The sequence below is a fragment of the Lagopus leucura genome, unplaced genomic scaffold (assembly GCF_019238085.1).
Source record: "Lagopus leucura isolate 7727_CA_CO unplaced genomic scaffold, USGS_WTPT01 Super-Scaffold_100001, whole genome shotgun sequence".
In the NCBI taxonomy this organism is placed as follows: Eukaryota; Metazoa; Chordata; class Aves; order Galliformes; family Phasianidae; genus Lagopus; species Lagopus leucura.
In genome coordinates this window covers 71,957,237-71,975,174 of record NW_024962262.1, presented here as the reverse complement: position 1 = coordinate 71,975,174, position 17,938 = coordinate 71,957,237, and the positions used below count along the sequence as shown (strand labels likewise).

At 39.4% G+C, this 17,938-nt stretch overlaps 1 protein-coding gene across 2 annotated transcripts in view; it reads right to left on the bottom strand.

Moving 5' to 3' along the window:
- ERG (ETS transcription factor ERG) overlaps positions 1-17,938 on the bottom strand; it is a 130,800-nt gene that overhangs the window by 94,160 nt on the left and 18,702 nt on the right. For both annotated transcript variants that reach the window (XM_042866938.1, XM_042866939.1), the window contains exon 2: positions 15,544-15,631. In XM_042866938.1, the coding sequence (XP_042722872.1) occupies positions 15,544-15,582 (39 nt within the window). In that variant the 5' untranslated portion in view covers positions 15,583-15,631. The remainder of the gene's footprint in view (positions 1-15,543; positions 15,632-17,938) is intronic.

Here is a 17,938-nt window from a genome sequence, read left to right as displayed (position 1 = left end):
ATGCCATAAGTAATTTATTTCTCTGCTCTGCCTGGGAAAGCAAATTTAGGATTAAAAAAAAAAAAAAAAAAAAAAAAGAAAAGAAAAGAAAAACAACCTTTTTTGATGCTGATGTATTCTGATTGCTGCTCCAAATATATGAGCTTTTATTTTACATAAGCTTTGTTTAGATGCAATGGCCGAAGCTCTAAAAGGGTTTGATGCTGAGGGATGGGAATTCTGGGACCCCCTCTCCAAATAATTTTCAGTCCAGTGAACTGATTTGAGAAGAGTTTGCATGTTCTCTGACTCTAAGGCAGTGTGGTAGTTTTAAAGGTGACGAGTTTCAAATATGTAAGCTCTCACGAGGCACTGGCAACGAATTCTGTGAAAAGCATTAAATATTGCAGTAGCCATTCTCCTAAAGCATTCTGAAAAATTACACTGGTGATTGCATTTGAAAAATCTGGTAATGTTAATTTCACCACTGAAATATGATTTCTTTTAAAAGCTTTTCCCCTTCATGGTTGCTGCCATAGGATCCACCCCAACATCTGGAGAACAGAATTGACGCTGACAGACTAATGCACATGTGGAGGAGTGCGTCTGCTACTTCACTGCTTCTCAGGACAGACACATAGTCTCTTTTTGGTTCTCTGTGTCCCCTCCTTTTCTCTTCCAGTTTTTTCCCCCTTTAATAAGACTGCACATGTTTTCCAGCTCTGCTGTGAATGTGACCAGTATGCGATATTGCATTGCATCTACACGGAATGTCTGGCTTAGGTGATACCAAGCGGTTACTGCCCTGGCTTTGAATGCTTGCTAGGTTATTAACCGGCACATCTGGCCCTCTCCCTAGGAGGGTGAGTTCTGTAGTGCCCCAGGAATTTCTTTCATACACTACTTTTATTAGCTTTTCAAAAGAATACAGATCACCACTGGAAAAGGAAGACTTAGGTCACTTGCAAGCATATTGGTCCCCTACCTGTTTGCCATGTTTAAAAAGTAACAGCAGTCTAAACCCGTTATTTGATTTTCAGAATTAATCTTCCATGATTTCAGGGCAATCCTATTGTTCTTTTATTTGGAGCATGCCTCGCAGAAAAAAAAAAAAAAAAAAAAAAAAAAAAAAAAGAACACGGCTGTTGAGTTGTGAGAGGTAGAATAATAAAAAAAAAAGTTTCAGAAAGCCACAAAGATAACTTTGTTTAGAAACACAGCTCCCAAAACATTAATTTCTAATCCTACTTTTCTTGTGGGCCCCAGTCCATCATCACAAGAGGGAAAATCAAAATATTCCAGGCTAAATCAGAAGAAAGAAGTGCATGTGTAGCTGCAGAGAGCAAATTTATCTCTTTTGCCCACACATGGAAGTTAGACAGGACGTGAAGTTAGAACGCAAGAGTTATATTACTACTATAATTTTCCCATCTGGACATCCCTATTTCAGTAATATAAGAGTGGCCTTTTCTGGTTTTGTTTATGTCACTTCCGAAGCAGTTTAAAGCAACTGGGAAAACTACTTTTGTCTTCTTGCTGGCAAAAAGCATCCGTGTGGGGGAGTTACAGAGGTAGCTCTACACCACATTCCTACTACCTGCCCAGCAAAGCCCAGCACTCATGGCCAAAGCTCTCCTGTGGCAAACCTGGGGAAAATGCTGCCTGCTTCCCTACCTAGTCACCTACCTACATGGAATTCTACCTTTCCAGAAAAAACTTCCCTCTTTGTGAGTTACCTGGAACAGCTGTGCACACTTCAAGTGCAAGAAATATTCTCCACACAGATCTATTCAAGCACAGAAAAAGAACTTTGCTGGAAATGTTAATCAATCTCTTTTGAAGAGCTTTGAGGCCAGATTTTCGGAAGCTGTCGGCACTCTCCAGCTTCCATTGTTCCAAGCAGGAGCTGTTTGGCACTAGGAGCTTTTGAAGGGCCGATACTTCATGTAGGTGTTTAAATGGGAGCTCTGCTCCGCATTAACCTTTTTTGATTGCTTTTGGCTAAGCTAACCATCCAGAAATATCGCATTGAAAGAGGAATACGTAAGCACTCACAGAAAGCATATTTTAAAACTGTATGCATAAATAGCCCATACTCCTCCAGCCAGGAAAAAGAAACAACGTTCTGTGATTTCCCTAACCAAGAGAGACTGCCAGGCAAAAAGTTCACAAACTTCAGTAAATTCATACAATGAAAACAAAACAAAAATTCCTAATTATGTAAATGAAAACAGTGAATGTTTTCAAGAATGTCACAACCTACTCAGAGATTTCTGCCAAACAGAACAAGAAGTTAAGACCCTCAGATAAAATCCTGATTTCTTTAGATCAGTATGAAAACAAAAGGGATGCCGAGTCAAAACTCTAAGCCCTAGATTCTAATATCAAATAAATCAAAGCCAACAGAACATAAAGATCTTCTCACCTCCTTGGGTCTGAATCTTCTGAAAAGCCCACCTTGGCAGAAATAGACTTGGCATTATTCATTCAGCTCCAGACTTAAAAACAATCACAATTCATTTGGTCCACTAAAATTCATGGAAATCCTTACAGAGAATTTTGTTGTGCTTGCCTATTAATTGCATTGCCTTTATAAGGCTTCCTGTCTCGAACACAGAAGCACTAGCACTGAAATTCAACTGAGATTGTTTTCCCCCTTCTTCTGCTGCTTTTATTTAGCAAAAAAAAAAAAAAAAAAAAAAAAAAAAAAAAAAAAAGAAAGAGAGAGAGAGAAAAAGAGAGAGAGAAATGGTAGAAGTTCCTTACAGGAGTTGGAAGAGGACATCTGCAGGCAATTTAACATGAGGGTTTGTTTCTATGTCAGCTGGCAACCCCTGGATAACTCTGTCATGTAACTTCTATGCTAAAACATGATGTAGGACAACCAGTGAGATGGGTAAATATAGCAGCATGTCAGTTTAATTTGATTAAGATTTATACTTTTTCAAAGGGAGCAGCCCTGCCATAAACTATGAAAACAAATACAATCCTACTGCTGAATGACTGCCCCACCCTAATTCACCCCAACAGAACTGATCTTCATCAAACCAACTTTCTGCTGCAGCCCATGAAAATGTCTCCCTTCCAGTGCAATTCAAAGAGAAATAGAAAACATTCTTTTTTCAGATGAGCGAAATATCTCTATTGCTTTTGTGGATAGCCATCCCTTCACTGATAAAAGTGTAAGTAAAGATCAGTAAAGATCCAGTTTAAATTCCTTTGGAGGTGATGGCAGCAGAACGTATTAAGGCTCATGCAAGCAGGAGGTCAGTCCTAACGTTAGCGTCTCAGTCCACTGCTTCCTGTTGATTTTAAAAGGATTCTCAGAAACACAGCCTGGTATCTGAAGAGAGCTCTGGAGATAGCCCAGCTTACAGAGTTCTCCCACTCCATGTGTTTGACTTCCTTTCAATTAGGGGAATCTGGTCAAGTGAGGAATGCATATTCATTCTGGTTCCACTTCTGTTCTTGCATCAGTTCTTATGCATCTTGACATTTATAGCTGCACATTTTAGACTGAGGCACTGATTAGATGCAATTGTTAAAATTACCTTCCTCCCCCTTCTTTTTTGTGTGTATGCTTTGGTTTGAATTATTAGCAATTTAAAAATCAATCTCGGAGTTAAATGTTTAATGATATAATTGCTTCTGTTACTAAATTTGTTTAGTTTGAGCTTTATTAGCATGTAATATCTGAAAGTATATTTTCCTCTGTCTGAGTTAATGATGTCTGCTGCAGTGGCTCACACTGTTAGCCGACTGGCTGCAGTTCTGGGACGATTCTGAAGAAATTGGAAAGATTTTCTGAAACTGTAACTAAGGAGTAGGCGGCTTCCCTTAGTTTCTGTAATTGAATGAATCTGAACTCTCAGTTGGCCTCCACTTCACGTTTAAAGCAATTTTTTGTTCACTCTGAGGTCATTTTGAGGGCCTCTAAATCTAAATGTTGGCAGGAAAGTTCTACTGACCCAGACTGGGGCCCGTATGCCTAGTAAGTGCCAGCCATGCTTTATACTGTGCTCTGCAGCCCTTGTCCCAGATTTTCTCTGTGGAGGGCGCTGTGGATGCTCAGGTGAACAGGCTCCTTTTAGAGGAAACTTGGAGACTGGAATGTATACTAATGTTCGGGACATGGCTGCTCCTGCATGGCAGGTCATCTACCCCTCACTTTCCAAAGGATTGCTACATTTATGTAAAATGTTATCTGGATGTAATTATATCCAATTGAGATTTACAGCCAGCTCATTTAAGAAAGGCTTGGATATATCCCTAGTTCTGGTGTTAAACATTAAGGATACTCTCTATAAGGTGGGATTAAGTTCATCTAGTGATGAGCTTCTAAAGGACCTCCTGTGCTCCTGTGTCTTCCAGTAGAAAGACAGAGGCACCTCCCAAGGACAGTTCATCTCTTCCTAAAGGGGTATTTCCCCATTCTCTATAGAGACAACCCAGAACCTTTTAAACTAAATACCAACCAAAACCAGCTACAGTTAGTTGAGCATCCTGTTTAACACAGTTTCAGACTCTCAATCATTTGCCATTTCATAGTTCTCCCACCTTATTCTATTTCACCCCTACCAGCAGGTGTGAAGTCTTCACTGTTTGCAACCTCACCTGCTGTGACCAAGAAGTAAGCATGAAGAGGTAAAAGGAGTTATATGTTTGAGAAGTGCCCTCTCCTCCATTTCCAGTTGTTTCCCTAGGCTATGGATGTCCAACCTTTTGGCTTCCCTGGGCTGTAGTGAGTGAAGAGGAATTGTCTTGGGCCACATATACATATGTCACCCCAAAAGTAATGTCTCTCATTTATTTCCATGGAAACTACATCAAATACAAAGAGCACAGTAACACTGTTTGATAGAGCAAACTCTCAGCTATTAAAAAAAAAAATAAAAAAATTCAGTGCACCAATGCAGCTACAAAAAACCATTCTCCAGTGCGCCAATACAGTCACCACCATTTTTGCCAGCAATGAACAAGAGCCTGCATGCCACACTTGTAAAAATGTGTACCAGTAGAGGTGAACCACAATTGCTGTCACCACTCCTGAGACACATCATCCACCACCTCACTGTGTTCACAGCCACTCTTTGGTCTCCATCAACATTTGGCAAGCATTAATGAATGTCAACGGATGCCATTTTTTCCACATGGAGAAATTCAACGTTGCATCTTTGCAGTTCTACATCTGATACGATTGTGCCAGACTGCCCCTCTACTGCCAATTGTCACACAAGAACAAAATGTAACAGATTATTGGTGGAAGGTTCAACTTCTACTGCCATACCACCAACATTTGCATCTGACACTGTGGGCCAACAAAATAAAATAGGAGGCATTACTTTCGGGGCTGTTCTCAAAAAATTTATAGCATAGTTAATGTATATAAGTAACAAATCATTTTTATTTTTAATGTTCTCTTATTAAAACATAAAAAAAAAGAGAGCAGCAAAACCATAAAACTAGCAAGATATGTGGCTTTGTGAAACTAATGCATCAGTCTTCGGTGACAGTGGCTGCAATTCTCAGTGAGTTCTGCAGGTGTTCATCGAGATTTTTGATGAAATTTCAGTTTTCCTGTACTTTGTCCTTGAAAACACTTTTTCATAAATATACTTAATGCCCAAAAGCAACGATGTGAATAAAATGTGACTGTGAAGTGAGGGATATTTCCCTCCTTTAAGATAGGGCTTATGAAAGTCTAGTAATTGTAAGATTTTTGAGTTGAATGTCTGATTGCAACTCTGCATATTCCAGTTGAAAATTTTCAGATTGTGTATTTATGCTGACTGAAAATGGAGTAGTAAATATACTGAAAAAGATAATTTTTTGCAATCTTGAAACTTGTTCTCAAATTCCTTAGTCACAATGGAAAGTACGTCTGTGTATTTTTTGCTGTTCACAGGACTGTGTTTAGCCAATGTATCAAAATGCATACAATTATTTGCTTTAACTCTAGTTAGCACTGCACTGTTCCCTCTCCTTGTCTTGGTTTCAGCTCAGATGGGGTTAATAGCACATTGATGTCTGCTCATTGCAGAGTGATGGGTGCATGCTGGCTGCTGTCATGATGGAACAGGGCAGGGGGCAGGCTGCATTACAGTCTGGGGCAGGCCACATGCAGTCCATAGGCTGCCAGTTGAACATCCTTGCTCTATGGCCCATGTGTGCATTCAGATCTCTACTGCCATCAGTTTACTATTGATTTAAGCCTACGCACTCCAGTTAGCTCTTTATGACTCCTATCAGAGAAGAGTATGCAGTGCTCACCCCAAGAGCTATCTGCGCTGGACATGATATTCTCACATTTGCAGGATTCCTTGCATGTTATTCACAGCAATGACATCTGCCAGGTTTCTGTGTTCCTGGAAAATCTTGATATGTGACCAAGAGAGTATGGACAAACAATTATGTATGCTCATCTGAGAAAGCTCTCAGCACACCACAGATTTATCTGCCTCCTTTTGAGCACTATTTTTATGCAAGGAGGTGAGGATGACCACCAGCAAGTTTATCTTTGATACAAGGTAATGACTGGCAGTAGGAAATATGAGGGCTGCTCTGAAAACAAAATACAGATCCTACTTTATCATGTTGGCCCACAGTAGCAGATATTGGTGGGACGGCAGTAGAGGTTGAACCTTCCCACCAATATACCATTACATGATGTTGTTGTGTGACACATGGCAGCAGAGGGGCACTCTGACACAATGGTGTCTGACATGGAAGTATGTATGAAGCAAAGGTGCATCAGTGAATTTCTCCATGTGGAAAAGATGGCATCCATTGACATTCATCAATGCTTTCTGAATGTTGAAGGTGGTGGGTGATGTGTTTCAGCAGTGCTGACAGCAATGGTGGTTCTCCTCCACTGGTGCAGATTTTTACAAGCGCACCATGCAGGCTCTTGTTCATCACAGATGAAAATGCAGAGCTAATGGTTGTGAGTGTTTTGACTAACAGTGTTTTGTATCTGAGATCCCGCTCTATCAGCGTTCCCATGCTCTACGCATCTGATGTAGCTTCCATGGAAATAAATGAGAGACATTACTTTCAGAGCATCCTATGTTCTTATGCAGGACAACATTTGGGTTTTACATGCTATTTGGCAATTTACGGGAACAATGCTGCTCCTGTCACCATTTCTGTTTCTCCGGGACAAAAAGGAAAGGATGCACGTTTCTGATAAATAAACATAATTGCCCCAAGAATATGCTTAAGTTACAGAAGAAGTTTATCCTAAGGAAACACCCTGGAAGTACTGAGATGCTGGCTACTGATTTGAGCTACAGAAGAAATATTTTTTTACAGAGAGTTTGAACAAGCTTTTGAAAGTACACTGAGCCTGAAAATGTCACACAGAATACAGGCAAAGACTTATGGCAAACGATAAAATAGCAAGTTGGTGGAATCTAATCAAATACCCATAACTATTTATGAGGTAATGTCTGTATTAATAATCTAAAGAAGGGGATTAAACAGCACATCAGTGAAAGATATTATGCTCCAAAGTCAACTCTGTATAACACTGAGACTAGTGAAATAATTGAAAAGGGTCCTGAGATTAAAAGAGGCTAATAAAAAAATAATATTTCAGATATAATATGAATGGTATAAGCCTGCAATATGAGACAGAAAAAAAACAACCACTACAACTCTCTCCTTCATCTCCAAAAAAAAAAAAAAAAAAAAAAAAAAAGAAGGAGAAAAGAAGAACAGAGGGAGGAATGAGGAAGAGAAGTTTGTTTTTGAGTAGTGTCTGCAGGAGAAAGACATGTTCAAGTTTGAAAGTTTGAAGCTGGTCTCCCTTCCCATGGGCTGCTGGAGAACCAACCAGCCGTTGGGATAAGCCTATCAACTCTAGGAAGCATTACTAGAAGGACAACAACATGATAATTTTTTGCGATCAAGCAATAAGTACAGCTGAAAGAAGAGCTGCAGTGTTGATGGGAGGAAAGCTGCCTGGCTCACTTCAACTGAAAGAGGCTGTAATCAGAACTAATGTGGATAGAATGTGGGATGCTTGGCAACCTCCCTTGAGCTCCCCTTGTATATATCCCTCTTTAAAAAGGTGAGGAGCAATAGGGTTGTGAAATTAAGGGAGCTGGAATCTGAGCAGAGCTGATACACAACAAATAGTTGAAGAGGGGAGAAGAGTGGATGAAAATAAAGGAACGTTTCATGATAATGAGCCTCATGGAACAATCTCTCAAGGAAGAATAAAGGTGATCTATTGATTGGAATATTTATGTCCAGGTCAAGGCAAAACACAAATTCAGTGAACATTTAATTGTAATTTCTTACTAAACAGGAGACCATCTCTGAACATCTGTGATAGCCCTGGGCAGGTGAAATGGTTCTTGTAACCACTTGCCAAGGAAGGAGATTGTCACTGCAACCTTTTGAGGTCCCAGGCTGCCCAAGTACCATTCTGTTGGAGCCCCCTGAAGTTGTCCATCTCACATTCCTTCCCCTCAGTTCTTAGCTGCAGAGTTACAAAACGCAGCACAATTGCTTGAGCCAATGGAGTTGAGTGGCCCCATCTGCCAGGATGACTCTGGCATTAGGAGGCACCTCCTTTGTCAGTGGGCTTGAGAGAGATTTACAGGCAGGAAAACAAGGCCTCAGTCTCAATCCAGGCTTTAGAGTGGAGAAAAGAGGAAGGGCCTCCATCTCTCTGTCTCCTCCTTGTCCTTGTGCCAAACTATCTGGTCTGTTCTTCCCAGCTTTTCCTTGTGTCTTCTCCCCACCTTCAGCTTACTATCCTAGGCCTAGTTTCCATGACTGTCCATTTTATAATTTCCATATTTCTATCCATCAGCAGTAGAAATGTGCAAACTTCTATAGGGCAGACTGACCATAGAAGTGAGATTTGAATACATCTGATTCCACATACCAAAGGGTTAGTGTAAAACATCACATTGAAAATGCATTTGGTACTCTTTAATTTGCTCTTTCCCGCTTATGAAAAAGATAAATTTTGTTTAAAAATGGCCTCACTTAAGGAATTATCCATGCCATTAGTCCCCAGAACAATCGAGATTAAAGTCATTAGACCATCTCCTATCAAAAAATATACATTTCTTTGAACATGTCATTAACACTGTTTTCCATCTGGCTGTTGGCAGCAATCTTGGATTTGCTCCGAATTGCTGAAAGTTCATCAATTATAGTACACAGAAGCCATTATCTCTCTTTTCCTTTTGCAAGGAGGTATTTGCTCAGGCAGAGAAGGAGGTAGAGTTCAGGGGAAAAAATACTGATGCAAGCTCTATGGCAATCGTTCTGCTACACAGAATTCAAAACTTCTGAGAAATAAATGATTTCTGCATACAAGGAGATTCTAGTGTTCAAATACAGCAACGATTCTGGCATTATTACATGTAAATGATGTGTGCTGACATAGGATGGAAGTAACACACAAGATTTTAAGCCTGGCAGTTTGAGGGCTCAGTGAATGAGTGCTGGTGCAGAGGAATGTTATCCACATTCATAAGAAACTCGTTTGCTTTATTTTACAAGAATCCAGATTAAACCATGCCTATCATTCAATCAAGATTTAACAACTGTGTTCCAGCTAGAATAATCAGAAAGATGCACTGTGAAATGGAAATAGTGTTGTTATCCTGTCAGTAAAAAAGCACGGGAAGAGCTTTTAAACTTTTGCCAGAATAATGAATGAAGTACACGGTGAGGGGTAAGCAAGGGGGATGGATTTACAGCTACTCAGCAGCAGCAGCTTCATGGACTGCTGATATGGATGCCTTTTCACATCTGTCACTGAGGGACATTTGTAACCCATGAGAGGAGAGCATGCATGCAGCAGTCATGCTGAAGCAGACATCAGGCAGCAAGTTTGCAACCCAGATAAGCCACAGTAGCCTGTTCACCTTGGCACAGTAGGCCTAAGCACACCTTCTCTCACCTAGAGGCTATGGCAGGCATTTCATGCATGGGATCATCACTAATTCACACCTGTAGAAGGTCTGGCTTATTTTCCAACAGATATCAGCCCATATTTTTTGAAAGAGTGGGAGTATGTTATCAAGCTGTCTTCAGTGGTGACATATCATAATATGGTAGGATTATACACTCCATTTGGATTGCCTATTCAACTATGCTGCCACTAGCTTACTTCAAGTGTGATTTGGGCAAATTTCTCCTTGTTTTTTGCTCAGATTTCCATGCCCTCATTCTTAACTGAGTTGCCCAAATACCATTTTATAAGCAATGAAGGAAGTGCTTGAGGAGTAAAAAGAATCTGCAAAGACAAGGCTCACAGCTTAGTCAAAGAGAGGTGGGAGGAAAACCCTGGCCTTTATGAATCAATAAAATGAGAATAATAGTAACACTATCCTTCTTCCTTTCTTGTCCCCTGTGCCTACTCAGGCAAAGACTGTATTTTGCATATAAAACTCACAGCATAACAGTATTTTAGAGCCTATTTAGAGATTCTACAATTCCAGGAAAAATAACAGATTATATCAGACCCAGAATATGCTCTTTAATTAATAATACGAGCGAAACAAGCCAGATTTAACCTAACACAACATATCAAGCTAATCCAGCAGCATCTCTACCCTGCCACAACTTGAATTCCAGCGTACGTTTTGGCCAACAAAGAAGCTCTGAGATCAGACTTTATAATGCTTCCAATGGGATGCTGTGCTTGAAAATATGCATGTGACATCTAATTTGTAGCCCAGGCACCTACTCGGGGTAGATTTCAGAAACAGCTCTGAGGTAATTGTTTTATTTGTTCTGAGAAACCAGATTTTTATTTCATTGTGATATCACGTACGCCTTTTAGATTTGGTGGCCTCAATTTGAAACCTAGAAGCAACGATCTCTAGTTACATCCACCAAAAAAAAATAAAAATTAAAAAAAAAGATGTTCATACAGATGAGCTGAATTTGGCTAGAAGTGCTAGATGTCCTCTTTGATTACTCTATCTAGCACATAAAGAATTCCTCTTCTCAATTTCTACCAGGCAGATGAAGGCTATACAATCCACAAGCACCTGTCTTCACCTTTTGCCATTCAATTGTCACTCCCTCTATCCTAAACTTCAGAATCTTAGATCACCAAGGAGCATAAAAACCTGGGCAGGCCAAATCTTTCACCAGATCAACATTGCTTCAATGAATTACACCCATTTACCCCAGGACTGAGTTAATTCCCAACAAATGTAGTAATTTGCTTGCCTACACTGCTGTAACTTGGACTCTTCTGCTTTACAAGGAGTAAATGAACACCACAAACCCTTTTTTTTTTTTTTTTTCCTGAGAAACAGTTTAATGAAATCCTTACCAGTCATGGCACAAGCTAACTAAATCCAAGTAAGCATTTGGTCTCTGCAAACAAGACTTCTGGAAGCAGAATTTAACCCTTAAAAAAGTTCAGAAGTTTTATTGAAGAGTTGGCATTCACAAAGCATATATCATTTCTTTAGCTTGGAGAAGAGAAGGCTCCAGGGAGACTTCATTGTGGCCTTCCAGTACTTGAAGGAAGCATATGAACAGGAGGGAGAATGGCTGTTTATGAGGGTGGATAGTGATAGGACAAGGGGGAATGGTTTTAAACAGACATGAGAGGTTTAGATTAAATATTAGGAGGAAGTTTTTCACTCAGAGGTTGGTGAGGCACTGGAACAGGTTGCCCAAGGAGGTTGTGGATGCCCCATCCCTGGAGGCATTCAAGGCCAGGCTGGATGTGGCTCTGGGCAGCCTGGACTGGTGGCTGGCAACCCTGCACACAGCAGGGGGGTTGAAACTAGATGATCACTGTGGTCCTTTTCAACCAAGGCCAATCTATGATTCTATGATTATGATTGCATACAAAATGCATATCTGAGATAGGACTGGCACAGTGTTTCTATGGTTACTAAAACTATAATTTAATCAATAGAATTAAAAAAAAAAAAACCACGTTTAAAAATGTATAAACAAAACAATTAGTCTTGCCCGTTCAAAGAGGCAGTCCAGCCACTGACTTCTTCAAAACATTTCTTTTGATGTGCTGTAACTCTTGCAAAGATGTTTTAATTAATGCCAGTTAATTAATGCAGCTAGATCCTTATGTAGCTTCAGTGACTAAAACTGGGCTAGTAGAAGTGACACAGTTCAGACTGACAAGCAAAAACTCACTTTCCTGGTGAAAGTGGTATCCAGAATTTCCATGCAAAACCTCATTTCAAAAAATAGGAAAAATAATGTTCTTAAAGTGACAGTATATGTAGGAGATCTATTTTCATCACGCTTGAAATTTTCTGTTGGTGACAGAAGAATCTTGTCCCCCAGACAAAAATATTCCTTAATATAATGCTTAATATTAAACACTTTATAGCTCCCAATTAAAATGATAGCCCCTTTTGATGGCATGGGGAGGGTGAGATATGAGGACAGAGCAAACTGCAAATGTCTTTCTACAGACTCCTCTGCAATTTTGAGACTGATAAGAGAAAACATATTCCAGAAGAGTGAGAGGATACACAGATTTTGGTATTAAATCGAATGCGCTGCAGCCAATTCCTTTATACTAATAAACTATACACATGACTTTCCAAAAATAATTTGTTCATTATACTTGCAGATACCAGAAAGCAAAAATTTATTTGTCGACCTTTAAATCAAACACAAACCTATTTTTTCAACAGTTTGTCATTAAACCAAACTAATGGTACTATTTTAACACTTTAACAATGTCAAAAATTATTAAATTAAGGTGCTGAATTTGAACACACAAACTGCTGGGCACACACTTTGCTTTATTAAATGTAAATAGTCTTACTTATTTCATCCCATTCAAAAGTACCAGATGTGTGTAACTGCTTGAAGATCAGGGTCAAAATTCCCCATATTTTGAAAACTGAGACGAAGGGTCAGAACATATACTTCCTTGTCCACATGAAATGTTTCTGTCCTTTATGACTGGGCATAAAACAAGCCCATAGCCCAGGTATAACTATGCATTAGGGAGCAACAGGAACACAAGTTCACCAGATCAGTTATGAATGATTTGCTTAAACTGAATGAAGCTCCCAGACAAAATAAGGACAAACATTCCCCTAACTGAACAAGATCTGCTTAGGTGTTGAAGTCAGGCTCATACAACTTCCCATTCTGAAATGTGTCACAAGAGCTGTTAGATTGGATTACATTTCCTTCTGGTAATGCAGCAGGCTGTTTTCAAAATAGAACACATGAGAACTCACATAATACAAATTAAATCATTCTTGCTGCAAAAAGATGTCTCTGAATGTTCATATTGCCATATTCATTCATCTTTCACACTTATTTCCTGCACATGTTCAGGAAGAAAACTTAAAAACAAAAATCTGTCAAATCTTAATAATTCAGACACTTCCTAGAAAGCAATTTTCAAAGTAACAACTCTAAATGTGCACGAACGAGGTTATGTCTGCTTATTCAAGGAACAAAATACCAGCAAAGAGTAGCATATGACTTATGTGATGGAGTACAGTTAAACAAAACTACAAGGAAGACTGCAATGAACCCCATATGTTCAACCTCACCATGGCAATTAGAGGCAGAAAAGATCATCACACCAAATAGTCTTTCCTATGTTCAATGCACACTACTTTCTCATGGCTTACTTTTAAGAATGTTTTTACATCAGATTTTAAAGTCTAAATGAATGTCATTAATGGCATCTTCCCGAAGAATGTGTTTAGACCAAAGCAGATAAACAGAAATGTGAAAGATTTGAGGTTTATTTGGCTAGTTGTCCTATCCCAAGTAGAACATTCAAGTAACTTGAATCTTCACACCCCATCTCAATGTGGCAACAACTTGTGTGTACTGTCCTGCTGAAAATAGACTCCAAAAGGTTCCCTTGAACACAGCAATGTTGCAAAGATTTTTGTGCAGCTCTCTGTACTCACTGTAAAAAGACACATACATACTCAGCCTTGTTCTCTCGAACTCTAACTCCCATTGTAAAACAAAACAATACAAAAGCCTACTTTTTGGCAGAAAACAAGAAACTGAGTTCTTAACGTTCTGGTGTTTTTCTTACTATTAGTGTAAGAACTTAGAAAGGACGCTTAGTAAGGATGAAGAGGTTCCATACCCCCATAAAATGTTTGTATTCTTAGCAGTTGAGATGCAGTTGAGATGATGAGACATGCAGTGGAAAGACTGCTTATATACAAACAAAAAAGTGCCAGAAGACTGTGAGGGTGTTGGGTTTTGGAAAACTTGTACAGACTAAAGGGACGAGCTCTCATACTGCTGTCCTCCGTTCCAGTATCTAAACACAATCCAAAAATGCTGTAGAGAGTTACACAGAGAGGCTTTTCTTATTCCTTATCTTTCTACAGGAAAAGTGAGCTATTTAAAATAACATTTCATTTTTATTCAGTTAAAAATAAGTTGAACAATGAGGGAGCTGCTGACTGGTAGATAGCAGCTGGCTGAGTAGAAACTCCATGAAAGAAGTTGTTGCAGAAAAAGTAACGTCAAGGAAGGACAGACAGACAAACAGAAGGGTGGACAGAAAGAAAGAATAAAAGAAAGCTATTCACTGGCAGCCTGCTTAGCATGGCTGATCTCTCCCTTTGATTACAGCAATCTTATTTACCAGCAGAGCTCTCACATGGCAGAGACCACGTGAATGATAAACGCGGGGTTTCATCATATTTTTTATACGTAAGTGTAAGCTGCTTCTCCCACTTAAGACACTGCTATGTGAGTATCCTTTTTACTTCTGGAAATGAATTGCTGTTCACCTCTAGAAGCAGCCAGTTTCCAAACCAAACCTCTAGGTGATAAAACAGCAAGGCTAAAATAGAGCACCACCCCCAGTTGGTGAGGTTCAAGTGCTATTTGCAGGCAATATCCAAAGATGTCTTATTCATAGCAGCACATCATCAGCTATGCCTGCTAAAGGTAGCAGGCTCCTATTTTTCTGAAAAAAAAAAAAAAAAAAAAAAAAAGAAAAGAAAGAAAGAAAGAAAAAAAAAAGATAAAAGAACACAGTAATAATAGTAAGAGTTAAAATAATAACAAAGGAGCTGAAAAGTAATGCAGAGCCCTCTGAAGTGTAGCAAAGCAATCCGGTTGTAAGCCTATATAGCACAAGTTCAATGTCTCTGCTCCTTTGATTTACACAGAACCAGGCCCTGATTTTTTTCAAAGAGATGTTTGTTTGTCTTTGGCTTTTCACATTGTGCTTATTTTCCTTCCCAATTAACTTCTGCCCTAGGCTTTCAAGGACCAAAACGGGAGGAATATGAATTCAGAATTTTCCAAGTAGGTGTTTTTTATTATGCATATCAACTATTGTAGGATGATCAAGGGTTTTTAAACTTGGAAAAAATTATCCTCAAAACGTCCACACACTTCAGAACACATTAAAACAGGTGTCAGCAACAAAGTCTGCGTGACTGACTCATGCAGTAACAAATAAAGAGGAATAAAAGACCCAGTGCTGCACAGTAGTACAATTTATAAACATACAAGAAGACTTGCAGTACGTATACATATTCTTTAATTTTATCGCTCTCAGAACATCTGAGGACTCACAGTAAACAGGAAACTAACCTTGATGTGAGCTGCTGGATCTGGGACAGTCTGAATCATGTCCTTTAACAGGCCAACGTGTTTACCAGAAGCTCAGATCCCAAGGCAGCTGCATAACCAAAGAAAAATAAAGTCATATGATTATATTTAAGAATTTATTTTTAATAGAAATCCCTTATCTTTTTATAGGCAGATAAACACCTTTCCTTCCCCAGACCTCCTCAACAACCAGAACAGCTGAAGCCCTAAGACACTTCTGTTTCCGTATAGCCTGGAAGGATAAATTTCAGATAGGAGAAAACAGCTGAAAATTCTCATGGAAAATTAGTCTTTATCTCTAGTGGAGGATTTTCCCAAAATAAGAGCTCTGGGGTGTGTCCTGCAATGACTGCACAGCGCGATTAACCACCAAGAATTTCCAGAATCTCTTCTTCCCAAGGTAAAAACATATATAGCAGGACTGGGACAGATCTGGTGCTGGCAGAATATGTATTTCACTGAAGTTTTGTCCATTTACAAATGCTGCAAAGCTGGTCCAACTACTCAATTAACAGCACCTCAGAGCATCTTCTGGGATTCCTTATCCATGTCTGGAAATGAAACAGATGGGCTGGGGCAGGTGGGAGATGTTTGTCTGCATGTGCAGGTGGTGAGGGATCACAAAAACAATTTTAAATAATGACAAAATATAATTAGAATAGTTATACATTGTACAGCAAAGTACTGCTCATTAAATAGAACATTAATCAAAGGCTAGTAAGTTGGGATCAATAAATCAGGAACCTAAAAAACTCTTTACGAGGGTGGATACTGATAGGACAAGGGGGAATGGCTTTAAACTGAGACAGGAGAGGTTTAGATTAGATATCAGGAGGAAGTTTTTCAGTCAGAGGATGGTGACACACTGGAACAGGTTGCCCAAGGAGGCTGTGGATGCCCCATCCCTGCAGGCATTCAAGGCCAGGCTGGATGTGACTCTGGGCAGGCTGGATGGGCTCTGGTTGGCAACCCTGCCCATAGCTAGGGGGTTGAAACTAGGTGATATCTGTGGTTCTTTTCAACCCAGGCTGTTCTGTGATTCTATGATTCTATGATTCTATGATTCTGTGAAAACGTATGGAAAAATGTAAGAACGTGAATGGCATTTAAAGTAACCTGTCTTTTTCTCTGCTCTCTCTAGAAGCCTGAAAATATTAACTTCTCACACAGTTTCCTTTTGCCCATGACCTTGAACTTCTGACATCTTTTAAGACAAGGCATATCAGAAGAACAATCTTCTTCAGTATCGCCTTCTTAATTTCATTATCTGTTCCCAAATCTTCACAAACTTGCAGATCAAATTGCAGATAGCTTTTATCTATTTATTCAGGCAAAACGCTGATAGAGTGACACCGAGATGCAGTTCCCCCCCAGAATCAGTCCTCTTGATGTAAAGAAGCCAAGTGTAAACTATGGTATACAGTACTACAGAGTGGAATTAAAGATATCTCCTTTTAGATCTTAGAACCAGATTCGTTTCCCTTCAAATCAATGAAAATCAAGCACTTAATTATGGAGCTTATTATGGAAACCCCAACATGAGCCAAATTCCCATTTAGATTGACATCTTTCTTGCACGCTTTCCTTGGGTGATCGAATGGGACACTGATGTCAAAACTTTCAGCAAAGATATTTCTTTGCAAGGAGCTTAAATATCTTCAAAAGCAAGAAATGTTTGTTTCAGTATAAGTAAACTTTCAATAACAGTGTTGTTCATATTGAAGTCATATAAGAACGCTAACATGCCTTTCAGTTCCCTTCTTCCCTTCTCTAGTAAATCCACACCTGTCATGTTATTGATTCAATTTACTGGATTCATTTAAGCTTTCAAAAGATGATAGACAGAATCTGGAAACTACGAAATTTCTTTTAAACTGAACAGGAAAATATTTTGCACCCAGCCTCCCCAGAAGTGTTCCCTGTTGCTCTGGGACAGAAAGCTTTCAAAGCTCAGATTTGCTTAGAGATATTGGAATGTCCTGGGACTTAGAAGTTGCTTGCATTATGCCAGGCTCAGCATATCATAGCTTTCCCCCAAGAAAACAGATCCTTTGTAGGAGAAAAGAAGATGGAGAACATTTGGAAGCTGGGTGCCAGCTCTGTACCACACAGTACAGGAATTAAAGACAAGCAGACGTAAGCCAGTACAAATTGCAAAGATGCTTTTGCAACTGCTCAGTTCATTTGACTTTTTCCCTGTACTGCTGTACAGCAGTGATCCCAAAAGGAGGAATTATGCTTTGAGCTCAACCTTTGGCAGTGTATCCATGTTTCTCTTCTGGATATTCATTCATGCCTCCCCTACAGGGAAACACATTTTGCAAAAGGCATGACTTTTGCCTTTCTACTTTTGCAAATCATTGTTTAAAAGCCGTGA